This window comes from Cheilinus undulatus, linkage group 21, assembly GCF_018320785.1.
Source record: "Cheilinus undulatus linkage group 21, ASM1832078v1, whole genome shotgun sequence".
Taxonomy (NCBI): Eukaryota; Metazoa; Chordata; class Actinopteri; order Labriformes; family Labridae; genus Cheilinus; species Cheilinus undulatus.
The window spans coordinates 33849664-33874946 of NC_054885.1; the positions used below are offsets into that span (position 1 = coordinate 33849664).

At 38.6% G+C, this 25283-nt stretch overlaps 2 protein-coding genes and 1 long non-coding RNA gene across 3 annotated transcripts in view; 2 read left to right on the top strand and 1 right to left on the bottom strand.

The window, feature by feature from the left end:
• Positions 1 to 2026, top strand: part of tex2 (testis expressed 2) — a 60678-nt gene extending 58652 nt beyond the window's left edge. The window contains exon 13 of the mRNA XM_041777755.1: positions 463 to 2026. Coding sequence (XP_041633689.1) covers positions 463 to 612 — 150 coding nt within the window. The 3' untranslated portion in view covers positions 613 to 2026. The remainder of the gene's footprint in view (positions 1 to 462) is intronic.
• Positions 2027 to 3492: 1466 nt separating this feature from the next.
• LOC121503858 lies at positions 3493 to 4418 on the bottom strand. The gene is made up of 4 exons (XR_005991400.1): positions 4191 to 4418; positions 4021 to 4102; positions 3794 to 3836; positions 3493 to 3615 (listed from the first exon to the last, which is right to left on the bottom strand). It is a non-coding gene; the product is annotated as an uncharacterized LOC121503858 (long non-coding RNA).
• A 1411-nt stretch (positions 4419 to 5829) lies between these two features.
• The window catches only part of LOC121503359 (serine/threonine-protein kinase/endoribonuclease IRE1-like), a 37530-nt gene continuing 18076 nt past the window's right edge, over positions 5830 to 25283 (top strand). Inside the window, exons 1-5 of the mRNA XM_041777704.1 lie at positions 5830 to 6069; positions 17943 to 18063; positions 22334 to 22367; positions 24389 to 24461; positions 24896 to 24968. Of these exons, the coding sequence (XP_041633638.1) occupies positions 5992 to 6069; positions 17943 to 18063; positions 22334 to 22367; positions 24389 to 24461; positions 24896 to 24968 (379 nt within the window). The 5' untranslated portion in view covers positions 5830 to 5991. The remainder of the gene's footprint in view (positions 6070 to 17942; positions 18064 to 22333; positions 22368 to 24388; positions 24462 to 24895; positions 24969 to 25283) is intronic.

Consider the following 25283-nt stretch of genomic DNA (forward strand, 5'->3'; position numbering starts at 1 on the left):
ACTTTAGCTTGATTTTCGGTGTGCCTTGGGCAAAAAAAGTCTGTAAACCACTGATCAAGAACATATGTAAGGTTCACTTTCTGAAATAAATTTCAGGAGAAAATGAACTTTTTCATGATCTAATTTTTTAAGATACACTTGTATGAACAATATAAAGTGACTTGGTCTGCCACCTCTGTCCAGGGGTTTTTCCATCTCTGGAGGGGAGGCAAAATACCTTCGAGAACCTTAAGCAAGTCCAGTAGCCCTTTTGGATCAAGCTTTGGATAACCATGACCTGGATGAGAACCTGCACAGATAGCAAACCTACTTCAAATCATCTGAACTTTTGTTTTGGATCTATTTTTAAATATAAACCAGTTATTTCTATTCTGTTCCTTCTATCTTTTACATTTCAGTTTCCTCTCCTTCTTTTTTAGTTGAAATAAAGATGGCCTCGTCTCTGTGCTTTTCCTCCCACAGAAAATATTCGTGATGCCAAACATGGATGACGTCTGGCTACCCATAATGCACTCTGCCATGGACACGCGCTCAAATGCCAATTTGCTTACTGTGACAAATGATGCCTTGAAGGACCCAGAACCTGAGGAGTCTGAGGTCTCGGACATGTGAAGACTGCTGATCGAAGCGTTTGATGACGGACCATCGCAATAGAACGAACTCTAACGGTGTCGTTGCACCGGCCTGTGGCGAATCATGTAAACAAAACTGGAAGCGAGCTTTGTAGGAGAGAAATGTGACTCATTGATTGTCATCCAATCACACTGATTTAGTTGTGTGACGTTGAACATTTTGCTCAGTTTTCCAGTACATGGGGCATGTTGAGACTGTGTGTTGATGGATCGACAAACCGCCATCAGATTGAACCAGACGACCTGTGATGCACCGATGCGCCAAACGTGGAGGCTGGAGCGTCACCTCTTGTGGAGGACGACTAATACGATCAGAGATTAATTTTCTGGAAGCCCCTGCATCTGTTGATGACCATTTCACAGGGATACCGAGACTCATCAACCCACATCCACACTGCTGCCTGTCTCAGCCGCCTTTATGCAAACAGATCAACAGCAGACACCGAGTCAGTCTGAATCCACCAAAATGGACACTATCAAAACAGACAACCTGTGTGCTTTTAATAGTGTGCTATGGTTTAGAGCTAAAACTGGCTGTAAAGGGGGGATTAAAACAAACATATCTGCAAACACAGCAGCCGAACCTTGCCTAGGTCTGATGAATGTAATACACGCAGGATCACAGCTCCATAAGCTGTGCAAACAACTCATTCACTGACAACGTGCTTCGACGCTTCAAGACCTTCTTTTGTGTTGTGTTCAGAGTTGAGCAGAAGTTTTTGTTTTATTGCCAAAGCAATCTTTAGTCCTTTTTGAAGGCTACGTATGAGGTAATAGTGACCAATAAGCAATCGGTTAATTATTTTGTGTTCTGTGTGAGTTTGTTTAAGTGTAGCTGGATTTTTAAAAGAGAGGTTATTATCAGGGAGGGACTGCTTTGGAGAAAAGGTGACTCTTCCTTTTTTATTTAAACAATACTGGATATTAGCCATATTATTTAATGTTGTCAGCAGACATCCAGCTAATGAATGCTTGTTTTGTTCAATTATTTATTGATCTGTACTGTACACATGTAAGAGAAAATAGAAAAACAGCTGATTTATCTGCCAAACACCTGGCTGCTTTACTGGCGACTATTATTATTTGACATGTTTTAAGTTCAAATGTGTGTGTTGGCTAAGTGTATGAGGCAGAAAGTGCCTTTAAAAAAATCTAACATTCCTCCATAGTGCGCCGCCACATTTTGTTGCATCAGTTTAGGAGACAAGGGGATTAAAACGTCTTAAATTGTGCCATTACTGTCTGTCAGGACATGCCCTCTGTTTTCACAAAGGTTTCATTGTTGTTCATTTGCACAGTGATGAAAATATGAAACATTGCTGTTGTGTTCAGTGATGTCACAGAATGTTTATGGTTCTGATCATTGTGGATCAATAAAACCTTTTGCTTGGAAACAGTCGTGCTGCTTTGTCGTCTTAAAAGGTTCCCTTAGAGCTGTGGTTCCCAACCTTTTTCCTTAAGGCCCCCCTACTCCTATCTAAGAAAAGCTAAGCCTCCCCAGGACCGCCTGGAAAAAGTAAACACCAATTTAAAGACCCTGTAAAGTGAAATCCAAAATGTGTGTCTTTACACTCTAGATATGTTGGAATATGAATTTTGGATTTAGACCATTAGAAAGTTTTTCACCTCGTTCCTGTCTGGGTTTAATGTGGGCGGGGCAAAATGTGGGCTGGTGATGTCATCATCCCACATTGGGGAATGACCCCACTCCTCTAACACTATGATATAAAATCAGTTTTCAGTACAGTCTGTTGTTAGCTGATGTCACTGCCTTTATTGAAAGTTAACAGTCAGCTGATTCCTGCTTTTTTGTTAATTATGCTCCTGAGTGGGCGTGGCTTCAGCTCATTTAACAGACACACCCACACTATCCTGGAGCAGATTTTACTCCCTCTATTTCATGACTTTGAAGCTTAATTTCGTAAACTTGGAGATGTTTTATTTCACTGAAATCTGAACTAGGGGTTCATAGCACAGTGTGTCTTACAAACAACCCAAATGCAGATTTATTTTCAGTTTGCAGGGTCTCTAAATTGCTTTCATTGACAAAATCCCAACAGAATAGGCCTACATAAATTTTTTGGGTTAAAAGTCAGAAATGTACATGAATCAAAAGTTTGAATTTCTGAGATAATGTCCAAAATTCAAAAATTCAAGCACTGTTTATTTAGTATGCTTTCTTTTACATGGCTATAACTTTATAATTTTAAGAACTCAAAACTTGAATTTTTCATGTCAAAATTTATAATTTTTAAACTCGGAAACATGTTTTTCCTTGTAAACGTCCTGCTTCCTGAACACTGCAATGTACTTCACATGCTTTCCAGCAACACTGCATGCTCAATAACTGAAAAGCAATACTTAATCCTCAAAAACCTTAAAGCAACCGATTCCAAAATAATAAATACAGAAATAATATGAATGGCTATTTGAAGTATCCAAATGTGCCAAACGTATTTACATCATACCAAGGTTTAGGACTGAAACAGCCTTCATTATGAATTCTTCAGGATAAAGTGATTAGCCATGGTCTATAATAAGCAAAGAAAACATTTATCCTAACATCCATCATATCATTACTGTATGCCCAAGAACCCAAAATGCTGCAAAATCCCTTCAGAATTTCTCAGTTAGTAAATCTTAAATTTATATCCTGAACTGCATTTAAAATTTTGTGTCTTGCTTTAAAAGAGAGACTTGGGAAAATCGCCAAGAAACCCCAGTTATGACAAGACTTAACGTGATCTTGCACTGGTCTTGACCTGTGTGAACGGCCAAGGTGAGGGCCATTCAGGCTGAAAGAGCAGTGCCTCATTTACCAAAAAACGGGTAAGGAAAGAAGGAAGAAATAGACAACAGGTTCGTGTTTTAAATGCTTTATTTTTATTCAGAAAAATACACTGCAAAATTTTGTTCAGAATGCATATAGAGCTTGTTTGTATACCTTTTGTACTTCCAGTCTTTGAGCACAGCAGTCTGAGAGCTGCAAAAGAAAGTCAGTCTGATTACAGGAAGTCTTTTTTAGATTAATATGAAAACATTAAAATATCAGTTATGTCAGATGTAAATTGTCTTCAATTTTAAATCAGAAGTCTAACGCGTTATAAACATCACCCATAACTTAGAATTGGAGCCTCTATTATCTAGATAAGCATACTCACAATTCTTTGATTACAAAGATCCATCAACAGCAAAGCTCCTCTCCTGAAAATAGAAAGCGTCTGTTAGTCGTTGATCCTGATACATTCACTATACGCTATTTTTAGTGAAGTTCAAGTCAGAATTAAGATGTTGACTTCATTTTACATCAGAAGTCTAACGCGTAAAAAACATCATCTTTGAACGAGTGTAAAACAAAAGTGGAAAAGTACAAACGGCGAATACTCACGGAGGCCTTAGCTGACCTGCTGTCACGTGTAGAGACGTGGTCACTGCACCATCACCCTGTCCGGTTCTGTGTTATTAATTACCTGCAGATAGAACAACATACAGTAAGGAATAAAATGATAATTTAATTTGACATATGACATTTTAAAAAAGCAACAGACAATATCTTACCATCACACTTGAAAAGCTGCTGCGGCCTACTCACGCTGCTGCTCCCAAACGCGTTTTTATTCATAAAACAAATGTCTATTTTCTCATTTTCTACTATTGGAGCTGAAGTCGAGTCTTAAAATACTATCATTAGTAATAACACATTAATAAGATGTTTCCATCCGTGCAGAATGACCATAAATTTCTAGCTGCTGAAAACATGTGCTCCCCCATGATGAAAGATTGCTCTTCTACAACCGACACCGGAACTACTTCTATTTACAACATCCGGTGTCTCTCTGCCGTTTCTCGTTGGCTCAGACTGACGATGCATTCACGTAGTGTTGGAAAAAATGTCAGGTTTGTTTTCGACTTGAAATTGAGGCAGAGGCTCTTTCAAGCACATGGGAAAGCTGGGAGAGGAAAGTCTAACAAAATGTTTGCTCTTTGGCTTGCTGAGTTGAAAAATAGCTGTCTTATTACTCATCGCGATAAACAAAAAAATCTTAAACATTTGTGAAAAATTCATAATAAAATCTAGATACAAGAACATGTTTTCTCATAAACACAATATACATGGTAGTGATTTTAGAGCGTTTTGTGTTTGTTAGCAAATGTCCCCAAGAGAACCCTACAATAATTTTTCAGCTGTTAATTTTATTTCTTTTCTTATTATTTTTATTTCAATCAAGTTTGATTTACAGCAGGTGGACTCCAATCAGGGTGGAAACAACTCAGCAAAGATCCTGAGAAAAGGGAGGAACCTGAGTAAACTGTGTTTTGCAAAGGGTCTGACTACTTATGTCAATTAAATATTTCCGGTTTTTATTTCTAAAAAAATTCTAAAATTCTGTTTTTGTTTTGTGATAATGGGGTACTAAGTGTAGATAAACGAGAATAAAAATGATTTAAATGAATTGTAACGTCAGCATCAACATAACAAAATTGACAAAAAGTGAAGGGGGGTCTGAATATTTTCTGAATGTACTGTGTACCACAGTGTTGTGAAAAAGGATCATACATATGTTGATATTAGACAACAATAACCCAAGTAAATACAAAATGCTGTTATTTTGGTAGGTCTGCCACTCCAGGGAAGGATCATCACTATTCCAAGTTTTTTCCATTGGTGAATAATGGCTCTCAAGTGATTTACTGGAGTTGCAAAGCCTTAGAAATGGATTTGTAACTCTCTCACCGATAGATGTCTCTGACTTTGTTTCTCATCTGTTCTTGAATTTCTTTAGATGGCACCAATATGCGTTTTGGTTTTTTAAGCCTACTTTACGTTGTCGGATTCTTTTTAATGATTAATAATTTCTTGATCCTAAGAAATTGCAAAAATATAAATAAATAAACTTAAAAAACTTTTTAATGATGGGGTACTGAGTGTAGATTAATGTTTTGTTTTAGCAACGATTTCTGCAAAAACAAATATGCTGTAGCATCAGGCTGCAGCAAACTGAAATAAGTGGATGGGATCTGAATACTTCCTGAGAGCAAGGTAAGGCGGCACGACTCCAACTGTTTGAAATACGAGCATTTAATTAGTCCGTGAACGCAGCGCGTCTTCGCACCCGCTCCCCCTCCCTTCCTCCACGCGCATGGATATCTATCCGAAAGTCCCACCCCCACGGTTTTCATTCCAGGAAGAAGCGGATCTAACGTTGTACCCACCACAACCATACTGACTCAGTGTCTGAAAAACCACAACGCTGATTAAAATAAACTCCGTCATATCTAGTTTTGAACAAAAACGCGTTTTCTATGTAGTCGACGGCCGTCTGGACCAGCTGTCTATCCCGGTTTGAGACCATCAAATATGGACTGGACGGTGAGGAGTCGGACCCGGTTGTGGTGCATTTTGATGCTGCTTTGCTGCGCTGGTCTCCCACAAAAGGTAAGAGGGGGCTAGCAGGATAAGCTAGTTTAAGACCGATATTAGCTGGCAGTCAACACACCACTCAACACAAGTCTGCCATTCAAACCACTTACAGGACAAGCAGACACTAAAACGTCAGCCTTTAGTGAAGGTTTAACTCTGTCAGCATGCGGCGTGTTCACATCTTCACATGACAGTAGTAAGCTAACAATGCTAACGATAGCCTGCTGGTTAAAAGTAAACCTTTCAGTAATATGTGCTTTATATAATAATAATAATTAACCTTCAACGTTGCTTTATCTATGAAAGCATAGTCAAGGCACTAAAATTATTAACTTTGATACAATATTAGTAAAAATGGAGCAATATCGAAGCATGTTTTGATATATTGGCTACAAATATAAGTCCTAGGTAGCTAATATTGGGAATATTGTTGTTTTCAGTGACCAGTATTTGCTTTGAAACTCTCAAACTCCATACATCTTAAATGCACAAATACAATGGCAACATCTTAGTACGTAATGTCAGTGCAGTTGCCCGAGTTTGCTTTTTAATTTTGACGTTTTCATTCAGCTTTAAAGCTGTTGTCTAATGAAATTAACTTTATTAGAATTGTTCATTAAAAAAGGGGAAGTACAGTTTTAAACATTAGGAATGAACATTTTTTTCAGTTTTTTTGGAGGTGTCCCAGTCAGCATTTTATTTTTTGCCTCAGATTCAGATCTGATTTTTCTTACTATTGAGTATCTACCAGTTTTCAGTCATGATCTAATACTTATATATGCCTAAAATAGAGCTTTTTGTTGTTTGTTTGTTTGTTTTTTTTACAAAAATAACGTCAGTAAAGAGAATAACTAGTAGATTTCTCAAGTGTTTAGTACAACTAAAATTGTTAGAGATGCCTAATATCACTGGCCTGATATTGGTGTCGACAGATGCCAACATTCATGCTGCTGTTTACCTCTGATATTTGGCCTGTGAATCTCAGCATATATTGAATGTAAGTTTTTGCCATACATAGTAATCAACTAGTGGAGTTTTAGGCAGGACCAACAGACCTATGCCAGTTGAGGTCTTTTTCGTCATTAATCCTCATTCTGTACACTTCAGACTGTTTTATGGACTAAAGTTTGCTTCTTTGTCCATCCTCAAACCTTGATGTGTATTCAAAGGACTGGAAAACATATTTAAATATCGTCTAAAATTAATCTGTAAATATCAGTATATCAGCAAAAATCCAATATTATGCATCCCTAATTGTTGTAAAACACTTAAAATCAAATTTCTACTCAGACTCAGCTCTGTTTCACTTTAATAGTGAAAAAATAAGTTGCATATTCACTTAGTACATTGTTTGGATAAATCAGACAAGAATCAAAAATCCACTTAAAGAGGTAAAAACAGCTGACAGACCTGAGTAGTAAAAAAAAAAAAGTGAATTTATAACATCAGTTCCACTCAAAAGTGGTGTTAACAGCTTCAACAGTCACAGCAACACAAAGTTAGCTTGACTGTTTTTGTCACAACGAAAACTAAAGTAATAAATGAATGCAGAACATCCAAACTCCACATTAAAGTAGAGCTGAAAAATTTGGGGAACTAATCTAATTACCATTTTTTCCCCTAGTATTGCGATTTAAATGCATAACATTATATATTTCTAAACAAACAATCAATAAATCTTTCTGTATTATAATGAACACAATATTTGGTAGATTAAACTAAGTCTGAACAATTTTGTTCAAACAATTTATTTGAAACAATTTTGACTTACTACAAACGTGATAGGAATTGTAATGAAGGGATTGTTGAATTGACACATTGCAGTAAAGCTTGGGTTTCTTCAGCAGGTTCTCGTTTAGGAAAACCCGCATCCTGATCACCTTTTCTTGGGTTTTTTTTTTTTGCATTATCGCTCTCTCAGCAGGGTATTTATCTTTCCTGTTAAGTGTAGCAGCTTTCTCCTCTGTTGCTATAGTGAAGTCTCCATATTCCATTGCATGCTTACTTCAGAGATGTGGGATCACATTGATAGAATTAAACTCAGCCCTGCTGGGACAACAGTCGTGTCACAGACGCTGCAAGTGGCTGTTGGACTGTTTTTGCTCTCAAGCTTGAAGTATTTCCAGTATTTATTTACTGCTGACATTTTAGACATGGGATTTCTAATGTTTCTGCTGCTACTGTTGTCAGCCGGGCTGATCAAACTGCCCATCTCTGATCAATTAAAAAATACCTATATTACCTCCAATATGATATATGCAATCAGGGTCAGGACACCCCTGTTTATTTTCAACCTATACTATTCTTATTCATCAGCATGTTGTCAAAAACAAGGAACTCCTTTGTCTGCATAACATGGACATCATGTTCCCATCTCCCTTTTAGGAGATCTTTACCTTATTTCTGAAAAAAAATCTCTACAGGGAATGTGTGTGTATATTCTGCTTTGCTTCAACCTAATATTTTTGTCTCATTACGCCCTAAAATATCTTTAAAATCCCTCCTGATCCATTTTGTCCTTTCTGATGCTTTTTTTTTTTTACTGCAGCCTGTAAATTCAGAAAGGTCGCTGTCTTGTGACTGAGGAGAGAGAGTATTGAGGAGAGGAGGATGTAGGATATCAAGAAGTAGTTCTGATGTGTAGGACTGTGCAAACATTAACCATACCATGACACTACTGAATATATATGTAATGCTAAGTAATATGCTTATTTTCTACTAAATTAATCATTTTTCCCCTTCCTTAAGAATCAGCACAAGTATATTGCTCACCCACGGGCAGCAGACTTCAAAATGATTATTTAGTGTGTTTGGGCAGGGCTAAGGGTTGATGTGTTGGTGAAATGATAGTTTTTAATACTGGACTGTCCATAAATGCCAGGAGACATCCTAATTAGAGGAGGCAGCTGATCTCAGAGTAAAACAGAGGCCTGGTGCAGGAAAATTTGCACCTCTTGATCAAGGTAAGATTCAAAACAGCCTCCTCTTTCAGGTGAAGGTCTGTCTCAAGTTGTTTTGGTTATCAGGATGGACGCAGGCGGAGAAGTTCCCCAGCACTGTTGCACATGATGAATCTGTGGTGTGCTTGATTCAATCAGACACAGCCTCAGCTAGGCCAGTTTACCAAAGCTTTAAAATACAGCCATAACAAATAACAAATACAAGCATTATGACTGCACTGTGTCAAATTAGAGACCTGGTCGTCTTGATGTGTTTAGTTTCAATTGTAGCAATGCAAACTATTTACAGAGAATGGATTCTTTGGTTTTGGCAGCTGGTTTAAAAGGAGTCTAGCTGACCTGCTGAAACTGAACCAGATGTCTAGAAAGTCTCAAAGCAGGTCTGTGAGCTACCAGGCTAGTGGACCAGTAAAGCAGCAGATTATAGCAGCTTAATAATCCCCTATCAGGTTCTTCTTTTAGCCTATTAGACTGTCTGCTGGAGTAGTGAGGGGGTCATCCATAGGTTTTCACATGGGTCTGTCTGAGAGGTATTTAAAATGGAAAAATAAAAATTATTTCTTTGTAACAATGCTTCTTGGCAGTAAATCTTATACTGTTGGAAAGTCTGTTTATTTTGATTTCACATTGTGTAAGACTGGGATGGTTTTACCTTTTCTGTTAACCACTGGCTGTGGTTCTGTCCTCTTCTTTTGCCCTCTACCTTTCCAAACTAGCCTCTGCTCCTCACTTAAATGAAAGTGAGAGCTGTTTTAGTTGGAAGGGCAGAGGGCTGGAAAGAATGACACACATATGTACGAAACAGAAGCAATACTGCATACAACACAGTTATTTCTTGATGGCATTTTTATTACTGTTTTATTATTATGGGAGGCTGAAATCAGAAAGAAATTGAAACTCAGTCACCAAGCACTGACTGGTTCATTGCTAAGATGCACAGCGACACAGGCGAGGCTGGCAGTCCCACTTTTTAACATTTTTTCTCCCTCATTGGGTCACGATTCTGCATTTAAAGAAAACAGTGGTACACTTAAATAAATAAACCTTGCAGAGCACTGGTTTGATTGGGTGAGTCTTTTATTAAAAATAAAAAAATAACACGTTATCTTGGGCTTCATAATGCAGGAAGACCAAATGAAGCGTTTTCCCTTTGGAGATCCCTAAATCAGGCTAATGAGTGGAAAAGGAGTGACAAAGTCCAACAGTGGGTCACATCACGTAGCAGACTGAATGCCATTAGGACACTCTAGTGGAAAACAGTTGAGCCCCAAATGGGATAAGTGGTGTTGAAAATGGACTGCTGCATCAGTAAGTGTTTTGTTTTTAGCTATAAATGTCCAACAAGAGTCTTAAAGGAGAAGCACCTCCTGTTGGTCAAAGAGGTGTTATTTTTTTCCCACTTCAGATCATATTTTTATTGATTTTTTTTATTGTCTTGTGAGGTATCATTAAATGTTTTTATGAGGTATCGTTCCTAGTTTTAATGTGGTGGAGATAAATATGAATAATGACTACTGTGAAATTATTATGACTGCTTAGGCTGCTATGTCTTCTGTTTGTTTTTAGATCCTATTTCTCACATCATCCTCACGCTGCACTTGACACATCCGCTGGCCCTTTGATAACACCAAAATACTGAAGACTTAGTTTCATTCCTTTGCTTCTGTGACTAGATTTGATACTCCTACAGCTTAGCTTATCTCTACGGTTGAACTAAACCCGTCCGATTTTGCTCAAAAGAGAAGGAGTTGTAATCCTCTGCTATCTTATCGCTGCTGTAGATTGGTTGAGTGTGCCTGAGCGAGGGCCAACACGTGACATCCTCCACACTGAAGTAACAGCACACAGAGGAGCTGATAGACAGTGTTGACAGAGAGAATGATTCTCCTCTGCTCTCGTGTAGTATTCTAGAATCTCTCCCATAATGTCTGAGGCCGTAAAGAAATCATACATCCCTAACCTTAAGTCAACTTCACACAGCCCTGAGAGAAAACCACTAATGACTTCTTTTATTAAAGTGATGGACCATTGAGGTTTTTAATGGATTTCATTCATCACATACTTGCCAGGAATTAGTAATTGAGTTTCAGGACCTATTTTAATGACTTATTTGTGCTTCTAAACTTCAACTCTCCTGACAAGTTACCATGTGAGATAAGCTAGTTCCTGTGTTGTTTCTGCACCCATGCAAACTGCAGACTGCTTAATGCTGCAAACCAGCTTTTTTTGTGTGTTCCACTTTTATAAAAAGGAGCAGCAACAGGTGGTTCATGCCTGATAAGTACACGTAGGGACCTTCAAACTAAAAAATATTTTTTGTTTAGAGTCTACCAACGATTAGAGAGTTTTTGTGCATTTTAGAAGCACCATACTAAGGCTCTGTGGGGCTTATATGTTGATATATTGTGATAAGAACTGTCAATCCCCACACTATTGACTTCCTGTTTTCAATCATTTTTTACACACTAAGCAATCTTGCAGAAACCACACAGGATTCAATACCTTTTTTTTTGTATTTCAGTACCTCTGTGAGATGTTTTCCTGTCCTAAAGATCCTCATTTACTCAGTTCTTATTAATATAACTTGACTGGTGCTGGTGTATAATTATGTGGGCTGCCATATTTCTGCCATATTCTAAAGCCAAGTATTTATCTCCATTGTATAATGACGTTTAGTGTTGAAAAGTATTGATTTTTTGGAAAACTTCAGCTCATATTAATACCAAAAGCTCCTTCAAGCAAAAAGCAGAGAAGCGTCTTAATTGCGCACATATATGTAGGTAACAGAATGTTGTATTTTTGCAGGAGTTTGGCTGCATATTATGGTAAGTGAAAGCAAATAATAACCCAGAGTTGGATGTGTGGGACTATTTATCTACCATAATATCAAAATAATCATTAATATTATAAAAATTGTACTAGAACTGTGCTGTGTTCTTAAAAATCTGTTTCTGTGACAACCCTGCTCTGATTCCTAACAGCTTGTCCTGACAGTACGAAAGCACCAGATATGCCATTTGCATCTTACAGCATGGGCACTTGCTGTCCACACTGCATCTGTTAATATTTAATTCTCTGCCCTGTAAATTTAAGTCTCCTCTTGTAAACAGTATGTCATCTAGTGCCTTTATTTTGGAGGGAGAGAAACAGAAGCATGGTGCTTCATATTGACAGGTTTCTGACAGTGGACGGGGTAGTTTTGCCTCCATGTAAACACAAATTTGAGCATAAGGGTCAACTGATATTGTTTTTTTCTGAGCTAAAACTGATAATTAGTAGTTTATAAGACAAATAACTCATATTTAGAACGGACATGAATTTATTATGACAAACGAAATGTACTCATCGTGACACAAGTAAAATTGCATGATCAAAAAAGGAAGGAAAATGAACAATTTAGCATTTCTTCTGTCAAGATGGTGCAGTATGCCGACTGTGTCAGTGACACTCAGGCCTCAGTGCTGATTGGCTAGTACTTGGAGATGTCCAGCCAGTCAGTGGGCACGACATCAGGTGAGACTGTGGATTGTGAAAACAAAGCCAGAGTAGAAGACACACCTCACAGCAGAGCCAAAGCAGAGCACTTTTTATCAATGAATTATTAGGGATGCATTGTGTTATCCGCAGTGTATTATTGGCATGTATGAAAGTTTGTACTGAAGTTATCTATCATCTGTAAATACCTGCAGTTGTGTAGTGGTCCAACAGATCCAAGTTATGTTTTTACAGTGCTCATTCGTTTATCTTAATTTTTAAAAAAGATTTAATGTCGCTCTGGTAAATGATGATCAAAGATGAGAGTGATTGTTTGCTATTCATAGGAATCAGGATTCATGTCATCACGTCAGGGTGTCATACTAGACAACAATCCAAGAAAAAGTTCTTATATGCTAGTCAAGAATGGTGGTCATGGACACGTCATTGATTATACCACACTACAAGAGCGTTTGTTGTCCCTGACGCTTGTAATCGGTCAGGCCAAAAACTGGCTGAATCTGTGAAGCCTGAGCAGGTGTTTTGACACTCCTGCTGTCTTGTCATCTCCCCCATTCCTCTTTAATCAACCATGTCTTCACAAGCAACAGAGAGGAAAATAGAAATAGAGTGACGGGCTAAAACTGGGGGTCATGTCTCATTGCTCTGCACTGCTTCGCTTGCAGACTGTTTGGACCCACCAGTAGAAAATAGTTGAATTAACATGAAGAACAGACTAAAAGCTCCAACATTGCTTGTAGTATATCTGATGACTTTTTATATTTTATTTACTGCATTTCTCTCACTCCTTTTGTTTGTTATGAAGCAAGAGCCCCTCCTTCTATGCCTTCATCTTTTGCCTCTATGAAGAGGCTGTGTGTCTGTAAAAAAGGCTTTCCCCGTCTGTTTAGGGTTAAACCCCAAAACCCATAACTATTGTTTTGCGCTGTAATCCATGACCATCTTGATGAGAGTGCCTGACAGAGAGGCTATCATACAGGGAGCTTGTGCATGCTCATTGGGAAAGCTGCCAATAACAGCCTGTCCTGAGTTAAGGTTGGTCTGCCATGCGAGAGGCCGTGAAACACAGTGACCCTCCAGCCTGCTCCCATCAGTGATATCATGAGTATTGTAGTCCTCTTGCCTTTAAGCTGGCCTCACTGAGGAGGAAAAATGAAGACCTCAAAACTTGCCAAGACTTTGGTTTCGCCCAGTTCTGCTGGATTATGTAACTCGCTTACGCAAGAACCTTACATTCTGCATTACACACAGAATGAGACAGTGCCCTGATATTTAAGTCAGACTTTGTTAACCAGATGTTTTCTGAAACCTTACACTGCAGAATATTAGACCGTTGTTGGGAATGTGTGACCAACAGCTGGTAAATTATCAGACAAGCAGAGGGTAAGAAACTCATTTGCTTGTGAAACCAAGAGCTCTCATCAACTGGGGCCCCAAAAACAAGCTAGTTATGATTCTCAGAGAACAGTTGTTTGATGCTCGTGAGTTTGCAGCCCAGTGGGAACACTCGCAGGTGCAAAATATTGACACAAGTGTGCATATAGGATGTGAGACAACAGCAGGGCGTCGATAGGCAAATGTGGAGGGACTCAGTTTCATTCTGTAGATGTTATGAAACTCCCAGTAAAAGGGTTCATTGACACTGCTTTTCTAATTTATCATTCTAAGATCTTCATGTTGAAGCTGATTAACACACATTTGGAGTAAAAGCATGACCCGCTCAGATTGTGGCACACTGGTTATTTTGCGTCTTTGCTTTTGTTAGGAAGTGAAAGCTGAGTGACCAAGAGGAAACGCCCTTTTTTTACTCAGTTATTCTGGTTGCATTTGTTCCCCATAAAACACCCACTGGGGTCTGACCTAATAGCTCTGGTGGTTTGTTTGTGCCTGACTGCAGGAGCACTTTAGCCCACCTTACTTGTCTCCTACATAGTTGCTAAATGCTCAGAAGAGTGTGTTAGTAATTATAGATTGGTAATCTGCCCTATATGCAGGGGCTATTTGCACTTCCCCCAGGGGCTTGTTAAGTGGGATTATTCAGAGACGTTGATCAATACCAGTGTGGTTTAGCACAGCTGTCTGCTGCCTCTCAAACGCCTATTTAGTAGAGTTGTCACAGTACCAGATTTTTAAACCTTAAACAGTTCAAATAAGATTAGAATGATATTGATACTTTTTAACAATTAAACAGCCTTTCATTAAAATAAGGACAAAAACATCATGTGATCTAAAGAAAGTCAGAAACAGATGAGAAACCAAGTTATTGACATCCATCAGTGTGGAAAGTGTTACAAAGCCATTTCTAAGGCTTTGGGACTCCAGCCGACCATTATCCACAAATGGGGAAAACCTGGAATATTAGTGAACCTTCCCAGGAGTGGCCAGCAATCCAGAATTACTCAGGCCAGGTATGGATGGCTTTATTGGGCGCGGAACATCTCATAGATGCCATTTATACCTAATCTCTTTCTTTTTGTTGAGTCATGAACTCTGACCTTAACAGAGTCGAGACCTTCAGGTCAATAGATGTTTTTTTTTTGTTTTTTTTGTGACCTTCTGGATAAGTCGCCAGTGCACTCTTGAGTAATTCTGGAAGGCCATCCTCTCCTGGGAAGGTTTACCACTGTTAAGTTTCCCCCCTTGTGGATAATGGCGGTCACCATGGTTCACAAAAGGATTGTGTGGGCTTGCAACCACTGAAACTGTCGAAATGAGTCAGAAAGATGCCACAATTCACTAAACCCACACCATGCGCCCCTTATTATGCCTTAAGAACACACAGTGTCAAAGCTGGGCCATTACACAGTCATTTGAGGAAAAGTTGCTCCCTTTATGTTTAAATTGGCCTTAGTGCAAAAACATCTTATTAACAAAAACTGTACTAACATCCACATGCAATCAGATAAAAAAAAAGAAATTGCCATATACTGAGAGGAGAGTTTGTGGTGACTGCACTGCAGTATGCAGGGATGTCGTGACCAGGAAAGTAATTCCACCTCCTTATGACTTTATCGTAAATGATCTGTAAATAAAGTATGTAAATATGACTTTCTTTCATGTAACCAGGGTTTAATGAGTCCAGAGCTGCCACTGGTGGAGCTTAACCCAAGTTAAAATTCTCATTCTTTTAACTGAACTCAGAGTTTGTTATTCTGAACCTTTTTTATGAATGGTCAGAATTTCTGTGGATGTGGGTAGGATTGGAAATACACTGTGGGTGAAGGCAGGAGTGGATGACACACACTGTGGGAGTGGAATGGTTAGAGATCCAGCTTGAGTGGGCGGGGGAAAGGTTAACAAAACTGTCCAGCACAAGGCTGTAGTTGGATCTCAGAGAGAGACGCAGGAGGATTACATCAATTTGGATTTTTTAGTGTCCCTATGGTACCCAGTGGTATTGAAATTAGAGATGCATGGATTGTAAAATCAGGACTGCTGCTAATGCCTATGTTTTAAAATAAGGTTGCATGATATTTGATTTTTCCCATATCATATGTGCAGATGTTTCCAGACTAATTTAGCCGATATTAACACATACACAACTTTTTAATGGTAAAATAATTGCAAAATCTTTCTTGTTGTAGAACTGACATGTATTCTCCTAATTAAAAAGCAGGATTGCATTGTGACAAAAAGCTGAAAATAACACAGTAAAAACATTCTTCTGAAATTTAAGGACTAAACTAGCAGTAGTACAGACCTCTGCCATCAGTTTTGCTTTAAACTGTGAAAAAACTTTGTAACTTTGTAAAACCTACTGAGTTGTACGGCTAAAATATCAGCTATAAATATTGGCAGATATTTGGACCAACCAGTACCAATAATTGAATTTTCATTACAGAGTTGCCAAAAATATTGTGCATCTCTTTTTAAATTAACAATTTGGCTGATTTTAATGCTTTTCTTTTCATTTTCTCTCATGTTTCCCTCAGAGTTTGTCCAATACATCACATCTGTTGTCAGCTAACAGATCTCTTCTCTAGATCAGCTGATAGGTGTGCTAAATAATATTATTAGACTGTAAGACACTACAGATAAAATCTGCTACCGACTACAGCATTTGCAGATAGCTGATGTTTGAAAGGGATGATTTTCTAGCAACACTTAATATTAATCCGATTCATCTGTGCCTCCTTGATTGAAACCTATTTATAGTGCCAAAGTGTTGAAAATTTGAAAAATTTGAAGTTGCTATGTTGTAGAGATGGCAGGTTTTATTGGAATATCAGTCCTTTTCTCACAAGCTCATATTTACTGGTCAAATGTAATCTAGCTGAAGAACCACTTTTATTAAAGAGAACAGACTATTCAAAATAGCTCCCTGATCCTCTTCCTGCACACGTGGCCACAAACCATAAGAAACCCAGGGTTTGGTTATCAAGGATGGCGTTTTTTGAATTCCATAGTGGGCGAGTGGAGCACACGTCAGCCACATTGCTGTTATATCAGACATAAGCCAAGTCATGAGGCCGGGTCACTGAGTTGTTGCTCTGGTTTTATATGTCCTTTTGTTTTCTCAGGATTGGCTGTCTTTGACAGATTTTCTCTTTTTTTTGTAGCGATTTAAAGTGCATAGTCGACTTCGGTCATCTAATAAGAGAGTTCCTACAGATCCTTCAAATGACTGACATTGTATTTGTATAATTAACATAATAAAATGTCTTATTTCTATCGGCCTTATGTTTGAGATGGTACTTTGACTAAGACGTGTCTGAATATTTGCATGAATCTGGTTTATTTTACCCTTCTTTTCCATTTCACTCATACCAGCCACCATTTACCTCCGCTCTTTCTTCAGCTCAGTCTGAAGTGGTTTTAGAAAGCCAAGCTAACCTTTTCATGTACACTGGGTGATATCTAGGCACGTGCTCAACCCATGCCTGCTTTGTTTACCTTCCACTACGTTTCAGGCCTCGGCTCCGGCTGTTCCTTTGAACCCTCTCAGAGCTCATCTAGCAACCTGCTCTCTGTTACCTGACTAGACAGCCCCTTCCTAGCCTGATCTGCAGCTGTCATTGAGAGCTATTGATCAGGAATCCATTGATTTGTAAGGCAGGACTAGGTGGCATACTCCTAAACCATCAACCCCTCCCTGTTTCCCAGCTACACCTTCGGACAGGATGATGGTGAAAAGAAATGTATCTGTCTCCCACAGATTTCACCACCTCACTGTGTTAATGTCATTAGCGTGCCGTAATTTCAAAATGATAATCATTTAGTGATTAGTGCCTGAATGCCATAATTCATAACCTCCATGCAAGAGCATGCTTTAGTTAAACAGAGTCAAGTAGGAGCATGCATGCTCACACACATATCTCCATTATAATGTCAGAGTCATCTTAATTCAAATGCACGAGAAATAAGAAGAGAGAGGAAGCTTTGGCTGCAGCTGTTGATGTTTTTTTAATCACTGTTCTTTTTCTGTTTCTGTAGGGGTTTTGCAGTGCCAGCACGGTTTCCCTTCCTGAAAGTCTGCTCTTTGTGTCCACCCTGGATGGAAACCTGCACGCTGTCAGCAAGAAGTCCGGCTCTATCAAATGGACCCTGAAAGAAGGTAAGAGGAAAGCACCGGAGTCAAGTTCAGCTCTCTGACCAGTTTTCTTTTCACTTTCTTTTTAAACCCTGACCAAGTTAACTATGTAGTATGCCTTCGTGAAAAACAGTTAATAAATGACTTGCTTCAAGACAACAATAACTCTTAAATGATCTAAATTACTGAAAAAAATGGGAGCCACAGGTGAAATGGAGTCTAAGCTCTTGTAATGCGGACTGGGGGGCACACCATCCAGAAGGGAGTAGCAGCCACTGTTTAAATGAATTGGATGGATGCAAGAAAATAACAAAAATCAAACCTGTTAGGACTTATGTGTCTTATCATTCTGCAAACAGGATTATAACATCTTAGAAACAGTTTAATTTTTATCATGAAAAATATCAGATGAAAAAAACTGACTCCATTTGCAAAGGCCCTTCAGCTAAATTCAATACTGTCACAATTGTCACTGCCACAACACACAGTTTTCTCTCATCTTTGACCACAAAGTAGATCAGTGTATCCAACATGTCACATCTTGTGCCCAATAACATATTTCTTCTTTAAATCAGCAAGTAGGAGGGCTAAATGTAATTGATGCACAAATAAACATCTGCTACTGACACTGATGCTCACATCATTTGCCAATGTTTGTCAAAAGGGCCGATATTGGCCAACACTGATGTTGAATTGATGCATTTGTGCATCCCTAGTTACTAACTCCTGAAAAAAATGTGAATTTTGTCACTTAAAGTGGGGATTATGTGATGTCAATGAGTCATTTTGTACATGCTCTCCTGTATATTTCTAAATTAACTACAGTGTTTAATTCTCTATTCCACTGAATAAGGAATCAGTCTAAAAGTCAACATAAAATACATGTCTTTGATTTGATTTGATTCTCAAACCAAGCTGCTAGCAAGAATTGCTTCATTTTGTCATAGATGTTTTTGAACTGCTAAATGATTAAAAAAGTGAGTTAATTTAGGGATTACCTACAGTTTGAAATGGATTGTTGATGAGCCAGTTTATGACCAACTGAGCCTTTGATGGGTTTGTTCTTTGTGTTCACAAACACGCATGTCAAAAAAAAACCTGAACTAAACTTTTTTAATCTCATATGTTAACTTTGAAAATGTAATGCTTGTGCCTCAATGAATCTGGCCAAACAAACTTGAAGGGGTATTTATACTGAGAGGAAATGTTTTCTGGGCTTAACTGAGGAAAAGGCTGTGAGGCATGGAAGAAGGGTAATTATTAACCAAGAGAGGGGGCAAATATAGCCTGTAATCAAGGTCAGAGTGGGCAAGGGTAAGTTATTCTGCTGTGGCGTCACCTGCACACGCAGCATGTACTATGGCCTCAGTGCTCACAGGTAGAATACAAGAGGGGACTTCATTCATCAAGATACACAGACAGGTTCGAAGAAACATTACAAAATAAAGCACTGGTTGTACAGGAAAGAGAAATATTTAATGAAACAGACGTACACCTACTATTTTTAGGATTGCCATGTTTTAATGACGAACTGAGACTACTGTTTTATACCTACGAGTCCTGGCTTACTACCTAATACTCTCATTAATAATCAGAAGCAGAGGCAGCGTCCTCCGCATCATCTGCTCTTCTGGAAAAAGTTTTTGAATATGAATCTGACCAGCTCTGTACCAGGCGATACACACACCCGCACACAAACCTGCTGTAACATTCAGTCGAGCAGTCATACACCCACATAATGAAGAGGAGGCGGAAATCTTTTCCCTGGATCAAACAGCACTACTCAGCCCACATGTGCTTACTCTCAATGTTTGCTCGCCGCTCTCCTCTGACTTTGCAAACATTTATTTGTATTTTAGATGAGTAGGATTGGCTTTTTTTTTCCAACATAGAGAAGAGATGTTTTCTCAGAGCATAATGCATACTGATGCTTTTGGAGTCAACAACCCCCCTCAGGTAATCCTAGCCCCCCACTCCCCCACCCCCCCTCTATTGTTGACCCCTTCAGGCACCTTTACGAGCCACGAGATCAACACCATCTGGTCCACGCCCTGTGTGTTCACACAGTAGGGAGGTGCATGTTTGTGTAGTAGTAATGGCAGCTTTCAGCTTAAAGAGCTATTGTTAACCTTCTATAGTAGTACTACCTGTGATATAAATACTGTCCTCAACTATAGCAAAGTCATCTCTGACTTTAACTTTGAAGGGCAGGAGCATCATCGACAGAGAGGACAATAAGAATAGAACTAAAAGGCAGACGTGACTTTCAGCATGCTGTGTTGTGTACTGCAACTAAAGCAGCCAGATATATTTTTATTCTGTTTTAAATTGAAACTTTAACAAGGTTTTACTGTCTTATAATGAGGTGGAACATTTGGCACCCTTCTAATTTTAAACCTCTGTGCAGTTTTAGTGAAAAGAAAAATAAAGAAGAGGTTACTGTAAAGTAGACTGGCATTACTACCCAGAATGCATTGCAAAAATATAGGGATGTTAAGATTAACAGCATTTCTCACGTCTAATTATGATCAACAATTACTGCACTTATTTTTAAATTGTGATAAGGATGGGGATACATTTTATCCATGCATGCAACAGTGGTGGTCTACTGCAGGGGTTCTCAAAGTAGGGGTCAAGACCAAGGTTATTATAGTTAACAAAAAGTAACTAAATAACAAAAAAATCATTTCAGTGAACTGAAACTAGATCAAAACCAAGCTTTACTAAAAATGAAAACTAAAACTGTGTAGTGCATTTATAAAATTAACAAAAATAGACAAAATATCCTTAGTTTTAGTCTTTGACACAACTGACCACCACACAACTACACCGAAGTCTGGAGTGTTTAAAATGGCCAGATTTAATTGGTTAAGACTTCACACAGTGATAGTTTTATGTCTGGAGTCATATTCATACATAATCTTTGAATAAAAATAGTGATAAGTAAGGATTGGCTGTTTGAATATGTTTTTAAAAATTTATGATGTTTACTCAGCCCTGACATGTGTCCCAAAAAAAAGATCAAAACTAAACTGAAACAAAGAATTTTCACAGAAAGTGAAAAAGAAATAAAAATAAAACAAATGAAAAATCCAAAACTATCATAACCTTGGTCGGGACCCCTAGAGGGGCGAGCGAGAAATAGCCCAATGTAAGTTATGTGGACAAAAAAAAATACCTGAAATATAAATTTATACATAATACTACACATTCACCACCTTCAGGGATTGGGGGGGGGGTCCCAGGTCTCTGGCACTGTTATTTGGAGTTCCTTGACTGAAAACTTTGGGAGCCCCTGGTCTAATGTTAGCACTCACTGTGCGCCTGAAACACACGACCAAAGCTCGGGATTTATGTGCTCATACAACAGCCCAGCTGTCACACATGACCTGCAAGCTAATTAATATCTCCTTATACTAATCATAGGCTGATGATAGCGTGCAGCTTTTTACTCAGAACATTTCCAGCTGATATGTTGGTTGTAAAGATTGACAGAAATTTTCAAATCAAATTTTAATATAATGCTGAAGGTATCATGCATGCCTAACAGTATCTTCAGTGCTTCAAATCTTATTGATAATGGAAACCTCAGTCAGCTGAAGTGTAATTTTAAAGGTATAGTTGAACTTTTTTTTTTTTTAGCTTTTAACTGTAGATTGCAATCACAATAATACTCAACACTCTAAAATAAAAAGATAAAAAGTGATTGTTGTTATAAATAAGACAGCATTAATAAAGAGAAGCAACAAAGTAACAAATGTTTAGGAAATACCTAAATATATGCTTAAAAACTATTAAGTACAGCCGTATAAAAGGGATCTTTGCCACTCTTAATACTTTCACTGCAGCTCCTTGATTGTCAGCACGTGGCAGATATTGCATGCCAAAGAAAACAGTTTTTTTTTAACTCCAGCATCAGCCCTGATTTACACAATTGTATCATGTGTAGTGCACATCCTCTGTACTGATCTGGTTATTAGAGGGATATCTGGTATCAATCATAATGAGGATACGGTCTACTACCAGCTTATTATATAATCCTTTTCCACTTCCCATCTTTACTGCTTCATATTCGGCCCTTTCCCAGATCAGGTGTTTGCAGATGTGACTGTTTGCTTTTTATGTTTGCCCCCGGGAAATTCGTCTTCATTTGGACTTTGTGTTCAGTGCGGTTGAATGTCACTGATGTTCTTGTCATCCTCTTACTCAACACTTACCTGCCATGCTTTCCATTGTTGGCTAATGTTCCCGTCAGTCCTGAATTACATCTTGTGTCCTTTTTCCCTCCTCACAGATCCAGTTCTTCAGGTCCCCACACATGTTGCCGAGTACGTACCATTGAGTTATTTTCTGCATGGGTGTATATGGCTTAGTGTGCTATGCCTGCCTGTAACAAAAGATGCTTAACGGAAAAAGATGTGCTAACCTGTTGAGCTTGTCTTATCTGACAGTTACACTACTGACTTACACTTGCGTCTCAAAAAGTAGAATAAAATAGAAGAGTTCATTTTTCTTAATTTTATTTTGAAAGTGAAACGTGTGTAAGTGCTACTTTTAATGCTTGTTATTTTCACCTAGAATTTTAGGTGCCTTACATACTTATAGAAGGTATTGAGACCTACAACACACAGCATGTGTGTGCAGTCGCCACTGTCACACACTTAACTAAACCTAAATTGAAACTCATGGTGTATTTCAAGCAGCTGCTCTGATTATCCCAAAAGTTCTGGAATACACAATGACACAGACCACATGGGCAGGGTTTGGTGCCACTTTTTAACTGCTTTTCTCACTGGCTAGGTCATAACAATGCATTTGAGGTAAACTGGGAGTATACTGTTTAGTAAGCAATCATTGTGGAGTGCTGATTTGACCAGAAAACACTCCACAATAAAGATATCTAGCAACTGGTACCAAAAGAGCAACACAGCTGCAAAAAACTTGCACGTTGTAGACTTTGCTGAACAAAATGGAAACTCTGAAAGACAGCAAAAACTTTTCTTCTTCTTGGGATTAAAAAAAACAGACTGCAGATTTTATATACATCAGAGCCACTTATGTTCTTGATTTTATGCTTTATATTTTGCTGATTTTTACTTGCAGCTCATGACAACCACAAAACCAGTACCTCAGAATATTCGAATATTACATTAAACCAACTTAAAAGGTGATAGCCAAATGTCAACCTTCTGAAAAGTATGATAATTTATGATACTTGGTCCCTGCTGCTTTCTACAAACCACTGCATCAGTGAGGAGTGCAATGGTGGCAATCAGACCATTGGGATTGGGAGTTAATTTGACATTTTATGGGATGTTTTTTTCTTACTTGGTGCCACAAGGGAAGTGGTCCTGTCTGCATGCCTCATGCAAAAAGGCTGTTGTCCTTGAAGCTGACAATTCAGGTTCAAATAGGGCCTTTAGCAGCTTTCCTGCATATTTTATACCACTTGCTCTCCCCAGTTTTTGATTCTATCCACCATTCTATCTAAATAAAATCACAAGATCACCAAAATAAAGGCTCTTGACAAGTTATTACTAACCCTACAGACTAAACTGATACTGTAGGAACCTCCACATTGGCATCAGGGTTGTTAGAAGCATCCTGTAATGAGGAGAGGACCCCTGGCCCCTTCAATACCTCAGCCTTGCACTGTACAGCAGACTGTCACTACTAACTAGCCTTTTTCCATTCGCTCAAGTAGGATGCTTTTGAGTGGCTTGATCCAAGGAACACCATTCTTATAACCCATATCCTGGACATGTCTGTGTGGTGGCTTCTGATGCACTGACTCTAGTCTTAGTCCACTCTTTGTGAAACTCCTCTAAGTTCTTGAATCTGCTTGACAATCCTCATAGGTCTGCTGCAATCTCAATGGCTTGTGCACCTTTTCCTACCATGCTTTTCAGTTGTTTAGTGGTTCAAATTGCGGTATTGTTGACTAGAGGAAGTTGAGACACACAATACACTGCTATCAAGTAAACAGGCTTCATAACACCTCATGAGCTGCTTCTTGCAAAAGAATTACTCACCATTTGAGTGCAAAAATGAACAGACTTTTCAGAAGGTCAGCGTTTGTGTATAATACATCCTTTATTGATTGGTCTTATGTAATAATGATATCTTTTAGATGGTTGATATTTGATTTTTATGATCTGTAATCAGGCTTGACATATTTCACTTTGTGTGAAATGAATCTAGAATATATTAAAGTTGTACTTCTTTCTTTTAATTTAAAGGAAAAAAATGAACTTTTTCACATTTTTGTAATTCTTCGAGCTTTACCTGCATATTTTCCTCTTTATACTGGTGTAAAGATGTGACTCATCTTCTCCAATCTTTATTCTAGACCAGCATTTCTGCCTGATCCAAATGATGGCAGCCTTTACTCTCTGGGAGGGAAGAACAACGAAGGCCTCACGGTAAGAGGAAATCATTTTTATCGCAAACCATAATCTGAGACGGTTAGTATTCACACATTATCCACTTCCCTCTTCTATAGAAATTTATCACTCTCACACCAGAGGTGTAAATGTGTCATTCTGGCATTAAATGCATCCTCATTCTGAGGTAACAGCTGTAAAAATGCATGCGAGGTGTTCCTCATGCAAAATCTAAAATAGTCAGTATTTATTTGGAGGTTAGAGCATTACATTCTGAAAGTGTAGTTGACCAGAGAGCTTGGTTCAAACTGCATCTTGCGTATTATTTGTAATCCTGCATGGCGGTTATATGGTATACAGGAAGATTTAGTGAAGGTTTAACAGTATTAAAGCCGGACACCACCCAGTCCTCATGCACATGTTGTCATAGTAAATATCACTTCATCTTATGTCCATTCTTTCTGCTCAAACAGAAACTACCGTTCACAATTCCTGAGCTGGTCCAAGCGTCTCCGTGTCGCAGCTCTGATGGCGTCCTTTACACTGGTAAGGATAATCCTCTCCTAGAAAAGATCCGTTACCTTTTGTTCTTTCCTTATCAATGAACGTTTGTCCCTGTGCATCTCCTCACCCAGCTAGGGCTGCATTTATCTGCCCTTAATGGAAATATCCAACTGTACCTCTCACCTGCAGCCACATCTTCTTTTGAATTTACAACAGTCTGCTCAGGAAAGTTAATCTACCACAGTGACGGTCTGTGTGTCATTGTTGAAAGGGAAGCGGGTGACATTTGCCTCTGCGCTGTCATTGTCAGTGAGGCTTTTGTTTTCATTCAGATGGAGCTGCAGCAGGAACAAAGCA